The sequence below is a fragment of the Mus pahari genome, chromosome 20 (genome assembly GCF_900095145.1).
Source record: "Mus pahari chromosome 20, PAHARI_EIJ_v1.1, whole genome shotgun sequence".
In the NCBI taxonomy this organism is placed as follows: Eukaryota; Metazoa; Chordata; class Mammalia; order Rodentia; family Muridae; genus Mus; species Mus pahari.
In genome coordinates this window covers 34854359-34875053 of record NC_034609.1, presented here as the reverse complement: position 1 = coordinate 34875053, position 20695 = coordinate 34854359, and the positions used below count along the sequence as shown (strand labels likewise).

General features: G+C 46.2%; 1 protein-coding gene across 6 annotated transcripts in view; it reads left to right on the top strand.

Annotated features, from left to right (window-relative positions):
• Window positions 1-20695, top strand: part of Wdr59 (WD repeat domain 59) — a 72475-nt gene that overhangs the window by 6141 nt on the left and 45639 nt on the right. For all 6 annotated transcript variants that reach the window (XM_029532615.1, XM_021220249.2, XM_029532613.1 and 3 more), the window contains exons 2-7: window positions 9046-9095; window positions 12024-12159; window positions 13458-13543; window positions 15115-15195; window positions 17417-17454; window positions 18674-18762. In XM_029532615.1, the coding sequence (XP_029388475.1) occupies window positions 9046-9095; window positions 12024-12159; window positions 13458-13543; window positions 15115-15195; window positions 17417-17454; window positions 18674-18762 (480 nt within the window). The remainder of the gene's footprint in view (window positions 1-9045; window positions 9096-12023; window positions 12160-13457; window positions 13544-15114; window positions 15196-17416; window positions 17455-18673; window positions 18763-20695) is intronic.

Genomic DNA, 20695 nt, shown 5'->3' with positions numbered 1-20695 from the left:
AGACAGGGTTTCTCTGTGTAGCCTTGGCTGTCCTGGAACTCGCTCTGTAGACCAGGCTGGCCTCGAACTCAGAAATCCGCCTGCCTCTGCCTCCCAAGTGCTGGGATTAAAGGGCTTTCTGCTCTTTTATGTGTTGAGTCTCATTGCTTTAGCCTGTATATTGTATATAAATTAGCTGTTGATTTGGGATGAATGTGGGAACACATGCACACACACACACTATCACGCTTTTGTATGATATGAGTATGGGTATTTGTATGTGTGTGTGTGTGCATATGCATGGAGAGACCAGACTCAGTCTTGGGCTTTAGTCCTTAGGAACCATTCATTCACCTGTCTTTACCTCCTTGTCTCTGGGATTACAAGCATGTGCTATGATAAAAAACAAAACAAAACAAAACAAAATGGGACCAGAGGATTCAGGTTTGACTTCCAACACCATATGACAGCTCACAAATGTCTATACTACACTTCCAGAGGAGTCAATAACTTCTGGCTTCCTTCAGTACTGGGTACACATGTAGTACACAGACATACATATAGGCAAATACACATAAAATAAAATGATAATAAACAAATGTGTGTGTGTGTGTGTGTGTGTGTGTGTGTGAGAGAGGGGGGGGGAGGGAGAGAGACAGTGAGAGAGAGGAGAGAGAGAGAGAGGAGAGAAGAGAGAGAGAGAAGAGAGAGAAGAGAGGGAGGAGAGAGAGAAGAGAGAGAAAAAGCGAAGAGAAGAGAAGAGAGAGAGAAGAGAAAATGACAGTGTGCCCATGTGCTTATTCACATATGCTTGTGTGTGCCTGTGGAAGCCAGAAGAGGGTATCAAATTCCCTGGATCTAGAGAATTACAGGAGGTTGTGAGCCATCTGGGAACTGAACTCAGGTTCCCTGGAGGCAGCAAACTCTCCACTGCTCTGTGTATGTGGGTGCTGAGAATCCCACTCTGGTCCTGGCACCTTTGGCAAGCTGCTCACAATCGCCTTTAACTCCAGCTCCAGGGAATGCACGTTCTTTGGTTTCCACGTGCCAGTGCTCACATATGCATACTCTCCACCAAGAACCATATAATTAAAAGTAAAACAGATCTTTAGGAAGCAAGTTTGTTCATTTGAAGTGATTCATTCAGATGTGAGTAGTAAGTCTGTAATATCAGTTTCTGGGAGGTGTCCTGGCAGGAGAGTCAGGAGACTCTATCTCCAAAAGCAAAACAAAACCCCAACTACAAAACCAAAACCTGAAACCAATACAACAACACGTTAGTTAGATCACAGTAGTAAACCACATCACAGCAGATGTGGATTACTTGCTTTGTTAAAAGTTTAAATAAGCCGGGCGTGGTGGCGCACGCCTTTAATCCCAGCACTTGGGAGGCAGAGGCAGGCGGATTTCTGAGTTCGAGGCCAGCCTGGTCTACAGAGCGAGTTCCAGGACAGCCAAGGCTACACAGAGAAACCCTGTCTCGAAAAAACAAAACAAAACAAAACAAAAAAGTTTAAATAACAATGCTTAATAGTAGTAAAAAAAAAAAAATGCAGTCTAGCACAGAGGTTTGGAGCCAGAGTGCTGAGCCAGGATCCTGGTGATGCCATCTGTGGGCCAGGTGACCTTGGCTAACTGACTGCCTTTCTAAGCTTCAGCTCTTCATCCGTAAGGCAAGGCAAACACTAGGTATCATGGGCTCCCTAGAGCACCCTCCAGATGATGAGTACATCGAACACTGCAAAGCAGAAATCAAAGAGCAAAGGCAGTAGAGACTGGACAAAAGGAACCCCAGACTCCCTGGTGACCATTCGTGGTGAGGAAACATAGGACATCGATTCTCCCAGTGTCAGTGCCCAAAGTGTTGTTTGGAGCCTGGTTGGTTAGGAACTACAGCGTGTACCGAGTGAGAGTGCAGACCTCCTTCAGGAGATAAGCATGTTCAAGTAAAATATTAAAGCAGCCTATGTAAACCACTGTTAGCAGCTTGTGTGAACACTTCCAAAATCCAGGTTCTCAGACAGCAGCAGCCCAGCTCTGCGATTGCAAGGAAGCCTTGAGCAGGCTAGCCTCAGGCCTCACATTCCCCTGGCAGCTCTATTTGTAGACTAGCTGGGAGGGTTAAATGAGGGCATCTGTGCAGAGTGCTTAGCACAGTGGCCATCAGACTGCTTGATGTCTGTCGTTATTGCTTTGGTAGTCTGACCTAAGGACATAACGAATGGGTTCACAGAAGAGACTTTGAGAGCTGAGAAAATCTTTAGGTGATGTCTCATCTACCCTCGTATTTTACACATTGGAAGCTGAGTCCTATAAAGATGAGGTGATTTACCCAATGATGCTCTCTGTGTGGCATTTGAGTTTGCAGGGAGGGGAAATGTTCCTGTATTAAAGAGGGAGATTTCCTAAGCAACACCCCTCTTGCTGTATAAACTGTTTGTAATTCATGTTAGACAATGATGTCAAAGACAGCTTTGGCAGCAGTGTCTGCCTCTATAACTTATATAGAGATAGGATTTGATATGGTATGAGTCTTGTTAATATCGGTTTCAGCTTGTGGCTTCAGGCTGTGAGATCTGATTATGCACTTATTAGGGTCCCTGCACAGGCTGGAGACAAGCTGGTGTTAGGAGAATGGCCCAGCTCTGATTAGCACTCATTGGAAGGATAAGCAGACAACATACTTTGCCTTCATGCCTTCCTTCTTCTTCTGTCAAGTTTATGTGGCCTAGTCTGGTCTTGAACTCCTGATGTTCCTTGCCTCCACCTTTCAAGTGCTAAGCTTACAGGAATGTATTGTCCCGCCCAGCCCAAGATCAGTTTTCTAACAGAACTATTTGTATTTGTGCTAATATTTAACTGCAAGTCCAAAATGGATTTGTAATACAATCTATCCCGGCATTTGGCTATTATTAACTACATAATTGCCTGTTATCTTTTTAAAAGTAAAAATATTACAAAAATATTAAAGTATGGTTTTTTTTTTGTCAAGTTCTCACCATTTAGCCTTGGCTGGTTTGGAATTTATTATGTATATCAGGCTGACCTTGAACCCACAGAGTTCCTCCTGCCTCTGCCTCCTAAGGCTGGGATCACAAGTGTATACCCGGCTTCATGGGCTTTCCTCACTAACAGATCTCTGAGCTGTAGGGAATTACCTGTCCATTGGCCTGTTTAAAGCAAACATCTGAAGGAGTTGTAGTATATGTCCGTCACCACCATCATTTCTAGCATTTACTCTCACCCTGACTTGAGTCAGGTTTTTGTTTGTTTGTTTGTTTGTTTCGAGACAGGGTTTCTCTGTGTAGTCTTGGCTGTCCTGGAACTCACTCTGTAGATCAGGCTGGCCTCCAACTCAGAGAGCTCCTCTTGCCTCTGCCTGCCTCCTGGGTGTTAGGATTGCTCCTTCCTCTTTATAGTTGAGTAACGATCCACTGTAAGGATATCCAGTGCTCATCTCTCTTTATGAGTGAGTCATCACTAGTGTTGCTGTACAGCTTCTTAGTTATCTAGTCATCAATTGTTGGACATCTGAGTTGTTTTCCACTTTTAGGGTTTTATGAGTGATGTTGCTGTGAACACTGATGTACAAGTTGTTGTGTAGCACAAGCATTTAAGACCATTTTAAGTTGTCTTTGATACCAAATAGTCACTAAATTAATATGTTAACGGATAGCATGTGCTAGGCATTGAACTAACAAATTGATTTTTACCCTCAAGAATATTGCAATCTAATGGAGAAATGTACTATAACTAAATACCATTATAATATCCCAAGTGCCAAGGAAATGGAATCCTAGGTCCTGCAGAAACACAGATGTAGCTAATTTATACTGGGTGTGAGGGGATGGTCCAGCAAAACCTTAAAAGTGTCTGTACTGAATCCCAAAGGGCAGGGTCAGGGGGATAGGAGGAAGAGGATCTGTGTAATTGTTGTGCAAACTCCATGAAGAACTGATTTTTCGGTCCCTGTGACCCACATAAAATGCTGGGCATGATGGTGCACCCCAGTGATCCAAATACTGAGGAGGTGGAGATGGGAGGATCTTTGGAGCTTGCTGGCTAGTCAGCCTAGCAGAATTGGTAAGTTCCAGGGTTCCGTGAGAAACTCTGTAATCCAGTCAGTCAAGCAAGCAAGCAAGCAATGGAGGAGGACACTCTGTGTTGGCCTGTCCTTGACACTCAGTGACATAGTGACATGCATGTGCAGTGTACTTACCACACACCACACCCATACCCATACACATACACGCATACAAAGACACAGACACACAAAAAGACAAAGAATTAGCCAGATAAAGGATAGAGGAGTCTTCCAGGCAGAACCAGCGCCATTGGTATAAAGGTCCTGAGGTGAGAGAGGGAGGAAGGTGGTGGGGGTGGATGGACAGGGAGAGAGGAGGAAGGAGAAAGAGACAGACATGAGTTTGGAGGGCTGGCAGAAATTCATCTTAAAGAATTGATAATGGCTGGCATATGGGGGCAGCATTGGGAGGTGAGAGCTCTGAGATGGGCTGTGGGAGTGGACAGGAAGCTCTGAGGTGGTCTGTAAGGCTACACTCCACTGAGGATGCACTCAGTCCTGCTGACTCTGCAGAGCCATGGCCAGATTTAGCACAGCAGCAGCTCTAGATGACAGGGAGCACAGCTGGTGGCAGGCTCCTGGCCTTCCCAGGAAGAGGTGATAACAAGGCAGAGGATGGGAGTGGCTGAGTAGGGGAGACAGGAAGGTCTGTCCGGACTTAGCTGCTGGCTAGTAAAGCTGTATCCTGGAAGCAGGGCCTTTTAGGTCAGAATGACCATTGGTTCTGATCCTGTCTTAATTTCTTTGCTAGGTCACTTTGGTTTTGTTTGTTTGTTTCTGTGTTTTTAACTGAATATAGCCCATGTTGGCTTTGAATATGTGGTCCTCCTGTTGCAGCCAGCTACGTGTTAGGATTACAGGTATGCATCATAGAGTCTGGCATGCGTGCACATACGTGCGTGCGAAGAAGTTCAGAGAACAGATTAGAACTTGGTTTAAGGCAGTGCCTCTTGTTTCGCCACTACCATAGGAATGCTGGAATTACAGAAGTGTGCTACCATACCTGGCTTTTCACCTGGGTTCTAGGTACCAACTAAGACTGTCAGGACTGAATGGCAGGTGCTTTGGCTTTTCCTTGCTGAGTCATCTCTTTGGACTTGTTTAAAGATACCTACCTTTCTTTCTTTCTTTCTTTCTTTCTTTCTTTCTTTCTTTCTTTCTTTCTTTCTCTCTCTCTCTCTCTCTCTCTCTCTCTCTCTTCTTCTTCTTCTTCTTCTCCTTCTCCTTCTCCTCCTCCTCCTCCTCCTCCTCCTCCTCCTCCTCCTCCTCCTCCTCCTCCTCCTTCTTCTTTTTTTAAAATCTGAGACAGGGTTTCTCTGTGCAGCCCTGGCTATCCTGGAACTCACTCTGTACACCAGGCTGGCCACAAACTCAGAAATCTGCCTGCCTCTGCCTCCCGAGTGCTGGGATTAAAGGAGTGAGCCACCACCGCCCAGTTTAAGGATACCTTTCTTCTACAGTTCTTACTTAGCCCCGTGTGTGTGTGTGTGTGTGTGTGTGTGTGTGTGTGTGTGTGTGTGTAGCGCTGTAGCGCACAGTAGGTGGGATGGAGGCCATTCTCCCTTCCACTGTGCATTGGGCGGTCAGGCTGGCATGACAAGCACAGCCCTGCTCAGCCACCTCACTGGTCCTCAGTACAAGCTTTAATAGGGGGTATAATCGCTGGTTTAGCCACAATTAAAGTTTTAATCGCTGGTCAACCTGTAATCTACCAGCCCCTCCCTTCAGGCAGATAGGAAGTTCTACCTGCCTCGCTGCAAGTGTTCCCTCCTTTCTTGCTTTGGCTTCAGATAAAACCCCACACCTCATTCTTTATAACAGCTTAGCACCTTTTGTTCATTGCCATTTTGTTCACTTAGCACATTCCATTCATTTATCTCATCTATGGAGCCCTGTCAGCGGTAAGGCCCTGGACCATCACCCCCTGTCCCTTCAGATCGTCCTTTTCTCTGGGCAGATGGCTTCTTGCTTTGTTGAGAGAACTTCCTTCTCTCCAGTTCTTCATGGGGGCAACCTAGCATAATCTCCCTATGTATTCCTACAAACATAGTGGTAGCTTTTTTTTTTTTTTAATTACTTCCTTTTAAAAAAATAACTAAATAACTTTCTGGGCTGGACAGATGGTTCAGTGGGTATAGGCAATTGCCACCAAGCTTGGTGGCGTGGATTTAAGCCCTGGAACCCATATGGTAGGAGAAACCCAACCTCTGCAGGTTACCCTCTGACACACACACACACACACACACACACACACACACACACACACTGTGGCACACATGTATCATCTACCCCAATCAATAAATGTATAAGAGATCCCTTAATAAGGTGATTTATAATATATTTGCAGTCTTGATGCATTTTTTTTGTGTGTGTGTTTTTAACAGTGCTACTAGAATCATTCCATTGTGTAGAGCTGCACACTAGAGTTGTAAGTAAACAGCTCTGTCCAGAGAGCATTTGCTGCCTTTTGGGGTAGATACTAGAGGCAGAGCTCCCGAGACAAAAGGCATGGCACTTTTGGACTGTTGCCAGATTGTCTTTTCTTAGTGCTCCGTTACTGTATGCCGCACACTACAAATTTAGCAACTTAAAACAATAACCATCTTTTAGCTCAGATTTCTGTGGGTCAGACGTCCAGGCACTGCATGACTGGTTTCTTTGTTCAGTGCCTCATTGCCAAAATCAAGGCATCTCTGAGCTGTGTTTCCACCTGGAGGCTTCACCTCAGAGGAATCCATTTCCAAGTTTGTTTAGGTGGATTTCAATACCTAGTCTCTAGGGTCTAGGACAGAAATTCCTTGCTCCCAGCTCCCAGAGGTCACCGTCAGGTCCTTCCCTGGGACCCCTCATCTTTCATAGGTGGCGTAGGGAATCCCATCTCCTCTCTAGGTTAACTGGCCGGTGTGATTAGCTCTCTCAGTTGCTGCCTCCCAAATAGAAGGTCTATACCCACTAAACAACACTCTTCCAGCCTTGTCAGCCTCTGCTTTGTCTCTGTGAGCTCTCTTGCTATATTTGTGTCAACCTTTTGTGTTGGCTGTTGCTGCTGTAATAACATACCATAACTAAAGAGAGGGTTTATTTGGGCTTGTGGTTCTAGAGGGAGAGTCCATAATGGCAGGAGAAGCTGAGAGATCACATGCCAACCACACACAGGAAGCATAGGGAGAGCTAGACGTGGGGTATAGCAGTGAAGCCTGCTTCCCATGACTTGCTTCCTCCAGCACCTCCTGAAGGCTCCATAACATTCCCAGACAAACCTACCCACAGGGAACCAAGTGTTTGAATACACAAGCCTCCACACGAACCTTAAGTGGAGCCATCTTGTACTAGTGTCTTGTTGGGTGCATTTCTCTTGGTGCAATCCTAAGAATCATTTCTGTTGTAGCAGCTATCAGAATTTCTGATTTTAAAGGCTGAATATAATCTACTGTGATGGTGACTACTTTAATCTTCCATTCATCCCCTGATGGATACTTGGGCTCCTTAATCATGTCAGTAAACTACTGACCACTCTAGCTAGAGGAATATTTTATTAATTAGCCTTGTGTAGCAGGCACAAGGGGTGTGCATCAAGAACCCAGAATCTTGGGGCTGTGGTCAGATCCTCCATGAGATGCCCTCTAGAAAGATGCTGCTCCCTGTTGGAGAAGCCATCTTGTCCTCTTTACAGCATCAATCTGTACATTACACAGAAGGGTTCTAGAGATGGCATGGCACCAAGCTTGCCTGTGTAGCCAGGCTTCGCTCTGCTCAGGATTCTAGGGCATTATGAAGGGTGTTCTAACCACTTTTCAGCCTCTCAGAGAACAGTCTGGCTTTATGTCTCCAGTATTAGGGATGGCATGGTTTTTGAGTGGTAGGTACGTGTAAGAAAACCATTAGTGAAGCCAGTGGGGATGGGGTTTGTGTTGCCATTCATAGGTTATGATTGTGGCAGCATCCACAAAGTGAGTTCTTCTAGCATGCTCTCTTGGAAAGAACTGAGAGCATTTAGTGACCAAACAGATGATACAGGAATGACAGTGCAAGGTCGTAACTTCCAGGATTCAGGCAGCCGCACTCTGTACCTTCACTAGACTTGGTGCAGACTTGGAGATGAGGCTCTGAGTCATGATGTTGATGGTCACTAGGATCTGGGAGACAGAATTTCAGACTGAATGTGGATGGGACACATTAGTAACAATATTACCCTGGAGGATAGTGTGGTGCAGGGGCATGTGTGACAATATGCTCAAAGTACATTGTGAGCTTGCCTAACAATAGCTTCCTGTAACCCTTTATAATAAACAATGGCTAAAATATTAAGAATAAAACCTTGGATTCAATAGGGATGGTATTTGGCAAATATGCCATATGGCTTCAAGAAGGTCCCATGTGCTATTGAAAGAAATGGTTGTTCTGTTGGTGTGTAGGTAGCAATGTTCCAGGTTAGCTTCCGGAGGAGAAGGTCTTGTTAGTAACTGGTTCTTGCTCTGTGCTAGTCAGATTCCCTGAGGGTTCTAGAACATCTGTCTTCTCAACTTGGAATGTGCTGTCTTGGTTGTGTAGAGTCCTGGTGTGTGTGTGTGTGTGTGTGTGTGTGTGTGTGTGTGTGTGAAACAGAAGCTGTCATTTGTCAAAGTGAATGTAAGATCTGGGTGAGAACTAAAAGGGCTTAAAGCAATGGTTCTCAACCCTTTGGCAAACCTTTATCTCCCAAAATACATTACAATTCATTAACAGTAGCGAAATTACAGATATGAAGTACTCATGCAATAATTTTATGGTTGGGAGGGGTCACCACAGCATGAGGAACTGTATTAAAAGGTCACAACATTAGGAATGTTGAGAACCACTGGAAAGTGCAGAACACCAACACCTGATAACGGATTCTTGTCAGCCAGGGACGTCCTGAGAAACAGGAAGAAGAGCCAAAGGTAGGTCTGCCTTCTCCCCTGGTTATTTTGTCAGCAGAACTAAAACTGTGTTCTTTCTCACAGGCAACTGCCATGTCTGTGGACTGTCTTGGGCAGCATGCAGTGCTTTCTGGGTAAGTGAGCTTTTGGAGTTTGTCTCCCACAAGTTCTGGGGAACAAAGTATAAATAAGTTCCTGGGAAATGGAAAACTATCTTTATGTTTGAGGACAATCCGAAGGTTTAGCGTTCACATCCTAAGGACCACAAGGGCACTCGCAGGGATTCTTTGAGGTTTTGTTTGGTCTTGTTTTTGTTTTGTCTCTCGCAGGTAAGCAATGAACTCACATTTCAGTGATTTGTAGTGTGGCCACACAGTTTCGTCGAGGAATCAGTATGGATAGAGAGCCAGTTAGGAGGGTTGAGGGGAGCTGGGTTCTCGGGACACTTACTCAGTTTACCTAACTGGACTTTGTTTTTTTTACTGAGTGTGTGTGTGTGTGTGTGTGTGTGTGTGCATGTGCGCGTGTGCATGCCGTGGTGCATTTGTGGAGGTAAGAAGTCAGCTTTGGGGAATCACGACTTTTTCTACCATATGATTTGGGGTTTGAATTCTGGTTATCAGGTTTGTGTGGTAAACATTTTGAGTCATCTTGCTAGCTCCCGAGAGTCAAGTTACTTCTACCAAGAAGGAATTGAACTTCATGGTTTTCTCTCATAAAAATTGTAAGGTTCTGGTCTTTCCTAATAACCCTAGAGTTGAACCAGAATATAGTCTCACTGGCCAGACAGCCTAACTGAACCTCCAAGTCCCGTGTTCATAGAGAGACCCTATCTTTAAAAAGGGGGCGGGTAGAACTGTGGAGAGATAGCTCAGCAATTAAGAGTATGTACTGCTCTTGCAGCAGACCCAAGTTCAGGTCCCAACGCCCACATCAGGCAACTCACAACTGCCTGTAGTCCAAACTCGGGGTATGATGCCCTCTTTTAACCTCTTTGGTCACCTGCATACCCATGAAAATCCCCCTCACATACATACATGTAATTAAACATAAGTTCTTAGGAAAGAAGGCAAGGAACAGTGACCTCACACATATGCACACCCGTAGCACACTTGTGCGCACACACCTACCCACACAGACAGAAGAATAAATAAAATAAGTGTTCTTACAAAAGAGCCTTATTAGCATATAATCTGGATTTCATGCAATTCACTCACTCCGAGTATACAGGTCAGCATATGGCATCGTTGATTGCCGACTTACTCTTCGCAGTATTGTGTTCCTGAGGAAATAAGGCCCTGGTTTATGGTCTAGAACTGAGTAGTGCTGCAGAGCCTGTGTGGAGGGGTAGCAGTGTCTGCCTCTCTCAGCTTTCCATCCCGATCCCCCGCCAGGACACACTTTTCTTGTTGTTGTTGTTGTTGTTGTTTTTTGAGACAGGGTTTCTCTGTGTAGCCCTGGCTGTTCTGGAACTCACTCTGTAGACCAGGTTGGCCTCGAACTCAGAAATTCGCCTGCCTCTGCCTCCCAAGTGCTGGGATTAAAGACATGTGCCACCACTGCCCGGCACACATTCTTGACTATGGTTTAGGCCTGCCTTTTGATAGTCTCCAGTTTCCACATACACTGCTAGATCTAGCCGTGTCCGCCTTGCACACTGTAAGTTGACTTATTACAGTTGAAGATGAGGATCTGATACTTCTCCCGTGTGCTCTGTAGGTCACAGGCCCGTCATCTGTCTGACATGCCTCTGCTTCCCACTGGTGTCCTATAACAGTTGTTAAGGGCTGAGTTGGTATTTGGGGTTCTCTGAGCCTCCACCACCCAAGTCCTGAGGATTGAACCCAGGGCCTCAGAAGGCAGCTGAATACTCTGCTGCTGCGCTGCATTCTCAGACATCACCACCCCCTCTAGCTTCTTAAAACGTTTTCACAGGTTGGTTGTGCAGGCTGACTTTGGACCTGCCGTCCTCTTGCCTCAGCCTCCTGAGTCACAGGTATGCAGACACTCTAGACTCTTCACGTGTGTCGATTTGTCTCAATGGAATCTTTAAAATCCTTATACCTCTGAAGTTTTCACTGTGATTGCTTTGGCCCATATCTGGGCACTCAGGACCTCCTCCTCTCATTATTGAGGTGTGTGTGTGTGTGTGTGTGTGTAGCCTCAGGTGTCGTTCCTCAGGCACAGTCTACCTTGTTTGTTCAATTTTGAGGTAGGTTTTCTTGCTGGGCTGGAACTCACAGGTAACACAGCCTGACTGAGCAGCCAGCTCCAGAAAGCCATCTGTCTCCTCCTCCCCAGGAATGAGATTACTGCAGGGATGTTAACTCATTGACCAAACCAGTTTTCTTTCTTAAAAAATACATAGCATTCTTATTTTTCAGGTTCTTTATATTGATTGCCACTTTAAACTTGCTATTGACATATTTACTATGTTACTTTAATTGTTATGCCTTTTTCTTGGGTCATTAGTTCTTCCTGATCTGGTTTCATTTCCAAGTAGTAGAATTGCAGAGGAATTTGAGATTTTTTTTCTGTAGGATTTTGGTCCAGTAACAAGTATGTTTAACATATTTATTGAATGTAAAGCTCTGTGCCTGGTAATGCCGGGCTTATAAAGATATTCTAGATATTGTGTAGTTTCCAGATCTGCAGGTGAATTGAGACAAGAGCCCTAACATTTGGTAGACTTCTTGTAGAGAAAACGCAGTTGAAATGCAGCTCCTGCAGTGGGATTAATATGGAAGTGGAGATGGATCCCAGCCAGGGGCACTGAGAAAGGCTGGGGGAGGAACTGAGTGCAGAGGGACCAGACACGCTCTGACGAGTGGATGTGGGGAGTGAAGGCCAACCACGGAAGTAGCTGTCACAGAGACACTGTCCCCTTTGTGTAACCGTCAGCTTGGGTGGCACTTGTCACCTGTGTGCCTTTGACAGTAGATGATTGTCATGTGCTAGTAACAGAGTTGGGGGCAAACTGCATGCAACTCTGAATGTGTTTTTCTAGCGTCATGTGCATGCTCTTATGTTGCTGCGAGGCTATAACACTGATGTCGTTCTAGCCGAAGATTCCTGTACATCGTCAATCTAGATGCCCCCTTTGAAGGTCACCGGAAGATCTCCCGCCAGAGCAAATGGGACATTGGAGCTGTGCAGTGGAACCCTCATGACAGCTTCGCACACTATTTTGCAGCTTCGGTGAGTTCATTTTAGGAGTGCCATTGATAGCTGGCAAGTCTTTGTCCTGTACAAAATAAAAAATGTAGTCGTCATTGCTCAGTAAAAGAGAAAAAAAGAGGTTTATGGAGCTGAGAGATGACTTAGTGGTTAAGATCACTGGAATGATGATCTTCAGAGGACCTGGGCTCGATTCCCAGAACCTACATGGTGGCTCCTAACCATAACTTGAGGTCTAGGAACTCTTGACACCCTCATCTAGTCTCCATGGGTACCAAGCATGAGCTTGCTGCACAGATAACACAAAGGCAGATAATTAAAAAGAAATAAATTAAAACAAAAATATCTCATTCTTTCCAAGGATGGGATTCTTTCCTAATTGGAGTTCATTAGTTTGGTTAACCTCTGCAGGTCTCGAGTGCCTATTTGTAAATTCCCCAGGTTTATACCTAGCTTTGTTTTGTTTTCTGAGAAACTTATCACTCTCCAAAAAGGTTTTGGGCCATGCCATCTCTGGCACCTTTCTCCAGATCCTTTGCCACCATGCTTTTCTCTATAGCAGTGGCTTTCAACCTGCCTGATGCTGTGCCCCTTTAACATAGTTCCTCATGTTGTGGTGACCCCCAACCATAAAATTATTTTTGTTGATATTTCATAGCTATAGTTTTGCTGCTCTTATGAACCACAACATAAATATCTAATATGCAGATAGTCAGTCCCTGTGAAAGGGTTATTTGGCCCCCAACAGGGTCACAACCCACAGGTCGATAACCACTCCCCCAGAGCAACTGTAGATTTCTGTGCCTGACCCATTATGTTTACTATTGTTTGTGTGTGTACATGTGGATATTTGTTCCTGCTCATGTGTGTGCATGCGTATGTGTGTATCTGTGTGCACGTGTTTGCATGTGTGCATACATGTATGTAGAGGCCAGAAGTCATTGTGGGATGTCTTCCTTGACCATTCTCCACTGTATTTTTGAGACAGGATCTCTTACTGTACCTGGAGCTCACTAATTTGGCTCAACTGGGTGGCCAGTAACCGCCAGAGTTTCTCCTCTCTCCACTTCCCCAGCGCAGAAATTCTGTTCCCAGCTTTTCATATGGGTGCTGGGCGTCAGACCCAGGCTCTCATGCTCGCTGACTAAACTGTGTTCCTATACTTCCTGGGCTGGTGTTTTTAAAGCTGAACCCAGAGAACCTGCCATAAAGTCAGCCTCTGTGTGACCTCACCCCCTTTACCTTAGGCCGTTAGGGGAGCTGTCTCCCCAGGTATGTGCCGAGCCACTCACTGTCTTCTCGTTCTTGCTTCCTCTCAGAGTAATCAACGGGTCGACCTTTATAAGTGGAAAGATGGCAGCGGGGAAGTTGGCACAACCTTGCAGGGGCACACTCGAGTTATCAGGTAGGCATTGCCCTGGGCAGCTCCTTAGCCTGTCTGACTTTGTCCCAGTCCTTTCATGAGTGAGAGGAGGATGCCAGCCTCTTCACTGCTGACCTGCTGTATCACATCTGCCCTGAGTAGCCAGCAGGGCTCAGACGTCCAGGCAGAGTGCCTACAGATAACCAAGAGCACAACCACTTGAAACTTAGGAAGTATAACTTGGCTACAGCCCAGACTAAAGTACAGCGACAGGGCTGAGTTTTGCTGCAGGAAGGAGTTGTTGTTATAAAACAATCTCCCTACTCGCTGTCAGTAGTGGCCGGGATGCCAGGACACACAGGCAGCAGCCATGGGTGGAGCCTCAGGGGGTTCCTGCTTCAGTGCTGCCTCCATGAGGGGCTTGCTTTCCAGAGTGTTCCTTGATCCTCTTTTCTACAGGGTTGCTATTTCCTTTTCCTGGAGAGTACTAGCTGGGAGTGTGGGGCTTGGGGAGATGACCTGGAAGTGATAGGAAAAGTTAGTCATCTGACCTGGAAGTGATAGGTAAGGTTAGATACACAATGTGTGTATACAGTGTGTGTACACAGTGTCTGAGGATTGCTGCCTTTCCTAGGACTGAGGGTAACAGGCAGGAAGGAACAGTTTTGTCACTGCTTAAGACAGTTTACAAGGTTCTGGTGGTTGATAACTCAGAGATCACTCTATGCTTCCTTCTTGTTTTGTCTGTTTATTCAGAGAGAGGGGAGAAGGAGAGAGTAGGGAGAGGAAGAGTGGGATGTGTTAGGGGAGAGGAGGAGCTTATGTTTTGTTTGCTGTTGTTTTTAAGGCTTAGGGGCAATTTAATAGAGTTGCAAAGAAAAGCTCCAGGGTTAGGTTAGCCACGAGCTGCCCGGAGGAGGAAGGTGGAGAAGAGGAAAAGGTCAGGCCGTTTGGGTCAAACCTGCGTGGAGGGCCAGCCACGTGCATGGGGAGGGGAACTTTAGAGAAAACATGCTTAGAAAGAGATAGAAAGAAAACAGAAAAGGAAGCTGTGCTTTTTTGTGTCAGGACTCAGATAAACAGCAGGCTGGACAGAACCTAGCTGCGGCCCTGTGGCATCTGCAGCATCCGCCTCTGTGCATGTTGTAAGGTGACATGCCCCATGTCCTTTCAAGAGTAGACAGGAGGGGGCTGGTGAGATGGCTCAGCGGTTAAGAGCACCGACTGCTCTTCCAAAGGTCCTGAGTTCAAATCCCAGCAACCACATGGTAGCTCACAACCATCTGTAACAAAAATCTGATGCCCTCTTCTGGAGTGTCTGAAGACAGCTACAGTGTACACACATATAATAAATAAATAAATAAATAAATAAATAAATCTTAAAAAAAAAAGAGTAGACAGGGTTATGGCCAGCAATTCTAGGGAGATGGACCTGAGTTTCCTTCCCAGCTCATTTAACTCTTGTTCTTTCACACAGAACTTTAGTGCCGTGCCCTGAGCCGTGTTAGGAGGCTTACTATGAAGACATGAAACCACTAGAAACTGAATTTGTTAGTGCTTTTGAACATGACACTGATGCTCTGTCTTTCTGTTGTTCTGTTTGTCTCTGCCAGCGACTTGGACTGGGCAGTGTTTGAGCCAGATCTCCTGGTCACCAGCTCTGTGGACACCTACATCTACATCTGGGATATTAAGTAAGAACAATGAGAGGCTGCGGCATCTTGGTGGACCACTGAGAACTTTGTTAGAGCTTAAGCGTCCTAGTTAGGTTCCCATGGATGCAGATCTTAGCCCAGGATGTGAGAGCAGGTATAGTAAGAGGTAAGAGAAGAGCTGCCAGGGATAAAGAAGACAGACAGTTACAGAAGGCCAGAGGAAACTCCTTCTTCAGCTGTGACCCAAGGAGAACCTGGGGATTGCAGTCAGAGCTGATGGCTGCTCCCAGAAGTCTGAAAGCCTTGACTTGAGGCTTGCCAGGGTTCTGGAATGCATTCCTCAGAGGCCAGGCGATTCCCTTTGGCAAAGCAGCACAGATGCTGGCATTTGCGAGTCGAGCCGGTCTGCAGAGCGGGCAAGTGATGAGTTGTTAAGACATCTGCTGAGCTCTTATGGCTCTGTGAGGCTTCTGTTCCCTGGCTGTCTGGGGTAGGGAAGCTAATGGCCTCCTCATATGGTTGCACCTCATGAAGTAAAGTTAAAGGAGCTCCCGGCCTGAGGACTGCCATGTCCAGGAACAGCTCTTTTGCTGATGGTTAGAGCTGGTCATTCCGAGTGGGCCATCTGTGTATTGGAGGCCCCGTGGCTGCCAGGTCATTGTCTCCCATGTGGCAGGGACTTTCATTGTTTTACCCTACCAGCTGGGAGTGTAGACAGGTGACAAACCAGAGATGGAGGGGAACAGATTGTTCAAACCAGCAACAGTGGTCTGAGGCAGTAAGGTGTGTGTATCTAGCCTGACTAAATATGGCCACCTTACCTGCAGACCAGCTCTTGAGTCTATGGGTCTCAGGACAACACCTGAAGAGAATCATGGAGTTCTGAAGTGAAGAGAGGAGCCTTCAGCACATGGAGAGTCCTCAGGGAGCCAAGCAAGGGACAGGACTGGGGAGTACCGCTCATGTACATGCAACAAGTGCTTTCATCATTTAGACACCGAATTAGCCCAGCGTAGTGGCCCACGCCTTTAATGCTAGAAAGAAAGAATAGAAGAAGAAAATTTAAGGAAAAAAAAAAGACCTTGAAGACCCTGAATTGGTATTATTTAAGTGACACCTGAAGGTATGAGGTTGTTTAAAAACAAAATTGGCAACAAGAAAAGATTTTTTTTAAAGATTTATTTTATTTATATAAGTACACTGTAGCTGTCTTCAGACACATCACAAGAGAGCATCAGATTCCATTACAGATGGTTGTGAGCTACCATGTGGGTGCTGGGAATTGAACTCAGGACCTCTGGGAGAGCAGAGAGTGCTTTTAACTGCTGAGCCATCTCTCCAGCCCCAAGAAAAGATTTTTGAACATTCAGTGACCTAAAAATTAATTTAAAATTAACCACAGAATGAATCTGAGGTGTTTTGATTTTACACCTGTTTTATAAACCCGTGAGCCCCAAGGTTACATAAAAATTTCTTAATTGAAAATGGAATGTTAATTTGGAAGTTTAAGAAACCATGAATAGTGAGCTTCCTTAACACCAGGGAGCCGCCTGCTTCGCTCATATGTCTCTGTGGAAGTTACCCCTCTGACTCTGTAGTCAACTGTTGTACTTTTTTGTATCTAGAGCAATTGTTCTTCACTAAAATTGCACTGACCTATTACAAATCGTAAACTTTACACCTTAAACAACCCCCCTTTCCCTCCAGCACTTGGAAGGAAGTACTCAGCTCTTGCCAGCTGCAGTTCCAGTCTCTGTTTAATGGGTCTGACCGCCTCAGCTACCTCCTATAAGAAGGTAGTTCTTACAATGAGGGATTCTGATTGTCTTTTTGAGGCAAGGTCACTCCATTCTGGCTGGTCTGGAACTTGCTATGTTGACCAAGGTAGCCTCGAAATGACAGAGATTTACCTGCCTCTGCCTCCTGAGTATTGAGCTTAAAGGTGGGTACCCATGGCCAGCACAGAGCTGATTCTTAGGGTTTCCTCTCCTGTCACACATCAGACATGAGCTACCTGGGTTGTGATAAACCTTGTAATCTGTTTCTGTGGATCCACCCAAATGATTTGAAACCCAGGCTTTCTTATCTGAAGTGTTGGACAAACAGATCTCCCTTTACACATTGTTTTAAGGTTCTTAAAACACTGTTAAGTCCAAATGTCCCTAGAAGAGAGTACCAGAGTGTGAGCAGATGGTGGATTGTGCTGTCTGGCTTTTGGTACTTGATGATGAGCATCTGACTTCTGATTTCTCTATTTCAGAGACACAAGGAAACCTACTGTTGCACTGTCGGCTGTAGGTGAGTGTGTGCACCCTGGCTTGTCCACCGGTTCCTTCCTGTTCATCCTTTGCACAACTCTGACTGCCCACAGCCCATGCTCCATTGTGGCTAAGTCCCATGGTGCCAGATGCTTGCTTCAGGCTGACCTGACCCTGACCCAAGGTTCTCATTGTTAGCTTCAGTAGTTGTCACCATATGTTCCAAATTGTTTCACCCTCATTCCCTTTGTGATTACCTTGAAGCTATTATATGGGTATTATATTACTTATCCAGTGCTTTATTATGCATTACACATACACACACATACACTTGTATGGAATCTCTGAAGGTTGGAGAGATGGTTCAGCATTACAAACACACACACACACACACACACACACACACGTACGGAATCTCTGAAGGCTGGAGAGATGGATGGCTCAGTTGGCAGAGTGCTTGCCTTCCAAGCATGGGCACCCCAGTTTGATCCCCAGAATGCATGTAAAATAAGCCAGGTGTGATGGTGTGTACTTACAGTCCCAGATCTAGAGAGGGAGGGGCAGGAGGGTCCCTGGGGCCCACAGGCCAGTCACCCGGCCTAATTGGTGAGCTCCAGGACAGTTCATGTCATCCCGAGTCCATGTGCTCAGATCCAGTGGCTAAAGCTACCTGTGCTGATGGGGAGGGAGGTGACAGTCAAGAGGGATGTGTAGAGCCGGGCGTGGTGATGCACAGAAGCAGGCAGAGCTCTGTGGGTTCAGGGCTAGCCAGGGCTACATAGTGAGATCTTGTCTCAAAGAAGAAGAAGAAAAAAGGAGTGGGGTACAGAACATGTGTGGTCAAAACTGCCTAACCTGGAGCTGATTCTAGAGCTTGTGTGAGTGTTTCCCCAAGATGATCATGTAGAAACAACAATGCCGAGTAGGGTGGGAGGGGTCAGAGTGAGTCAGAGTCTTAGGACAACTGTGTTACCAACCTACCTATCTCCTCCTGCTCCCGTAAGAGGCTCCTCGTCCCCCCTCCCCCCAGTGTGTGTCTCCCTTGGAGATGATTTCCTCGGAGGGGCTGTGCTCTTGCTCCTACGTGTGAACTCGCTGGTTTGCAGCTTCTTCTTAATCTGTACCAGCAGAGCCAGTGCCCTCATAGAAACTGGATGGGCTTCCTGGACCAGGGCTCCTTACCCAGCATCCCTCGACATGCCCCTCTGCCTCAGAGGCATCGAGGGCTGACACTCTCCCCATGTTGTTTTCCTTTATAGCTGGTGCCTCCCAGGTCAAATGGAATAAGAAGAACGCCAACTACCTTGCCACCAGTCACGATGGTGACGTACGGATATGGGATAAGCGAGTGAGTGAACTGGCCATTGTGACTCTTTCCTGTAGTTGGTGTTCGGTTCTTCCCAGAGGGTGTGGAGAGGATATTGTTGAGTCCCAGGACTCACCTTGACACACTGAAGAGTGGGCATGGCAAGATGTCACTGTAACCAGATGACATTTGCTTCTCTTCTGAGTTGCTGTTGAAGGCGGGTGGAAAGTAAGCCCTTGTGGTCAGTGGTCGGTAAACGTGCCTTGACCTAAGGCTGAGCCCAGCTTGGCTGCTCCCTGTTAGGACATCAGGGCAGCCACTGCAACTGCTTTCCTGTCTTTGTCCGTTTTCCTGTTTTGTTTCTTTGAGACACGGCCTCGAGGTGTATCCCTGCCCGGCTTGGAGCTTACTTTGTAGACCAGGACTGTGTAGACCAGGCTGGCCTAGAACTCACAGCCACCTGCCTCTGCCCATAGAGTCGTGAGATTAAAGGTTTGTGTTGCCATGGCCAGCATGCTACCCCTCTCCTGGCCCCTTCTCTCTTGAGAATCTTCTCCTGCAGAGGTGCCTCAGGAGTTAAGAGCACTGTCTGCTCCTTATAGAGGACCCACGCATTCCCTCATTGCCAGGATCCACATGGCGGCTCACAACCATGTGGAACTTGGGCCTTCTTGGGCACTAGGCTTTCATGTAATACACTTACATGCAGGCAAGGCACCCTTACACAGAAAACAAAAATAAACTTTTCAAAAGAGAGGGAGAACCTTGAAGTCAGTCCTTCTGCATCCTGAGTACTGGGTTACAGGTGTGCTGCCACCACACCTGGCCTCAGAATCTTTGTCTTCAAAAACAAGATAATAATAGTGAGCGTATCAGTGAGGTCAAGCCTTTAGGATCCAGTGCTTGGAGAGAATGACCCACTTGCCTCCTGTCTCTGCCCCTGTTTGCAAAGTGAAAGCTTTGGTTTGGGGCTGCTGCCACTTTCAGTCCTCCCAGCATTGATCTCTGAGGCGGGGGACTGATGATGCTTACCTCTTCCTTTGTGAATTTTGTCAGCCTCAGATAGCCTCATGTACCACGCACCAGTGAGCATGCAGAGCTTGCCTCACATCCCGTGTATAATGGACGGTCAGTTGGGAGTCTGTTGTCTTGACATTAGTAGAGCGTGGTGGGTGAGGCTTTCCCTGAACCCCACAGTCTGCTAGTTCACGGGGTAATGACAGGCAGGAGAGTCAGCTCCGTACAGTGTGGGGTACAGTCACTGTTCCATGCTTTGTGAAATTTGGGGCTACAGATACTCAACCTTTGTAGAGAGGGCATCTTCATGACTGTCCCAACCCAGGTGCTGATAGTAAAGTCCTGGCTGTACAAAGAACACTACACATTTTTGAAAGAAAAGAGGGAAATGAAGCAGAGCTTGGGGGCTTGGGGGTTGCTCATCCTGTCTGCTGGCGAAGACTGTAGGACCTGCTGGGGTGCATTGCGCAGTGTGCTGGCTGAAGTCTGCCTCCTGGGGCTCTCAGGAGAAGATTTCAAAAAACTGGAATGGCCTAGCAATGTCTGGTTTTGTTTTCTCTATCTTTGGTCCAGTCTACCAGTAGCCATCTTTCTGCCTGCCTGCCTGCCTGCCTTCTTTCCTTCCTTCTTTGAATGTGGTTGGTTTTATTCAGTTTACCAGACATTTCAGTGTAAGTAAATGTTCTTAATAAGGTGGGTGTGGCTCACATGCCTGTAATCCTAGTACTTACATGTTGAGGGGAGGAAGCTTGTGAGTTCACAATTTATTCAATTAAATTGCACCCTATTTATTGGTTCTAGAAGTTGCTTCTGGTATTCTAGAGTTCTAAATAACACTGACATACACTGACATAAATGTCTTTTGTATCTGAAGCTTCAGTTGAATTAGGATAACTGCCTTACAAAAGGAAAATTTTAGTGTTTCTTTTCTTTTCTTTTCTTTTCTTTTCTTTTCTTT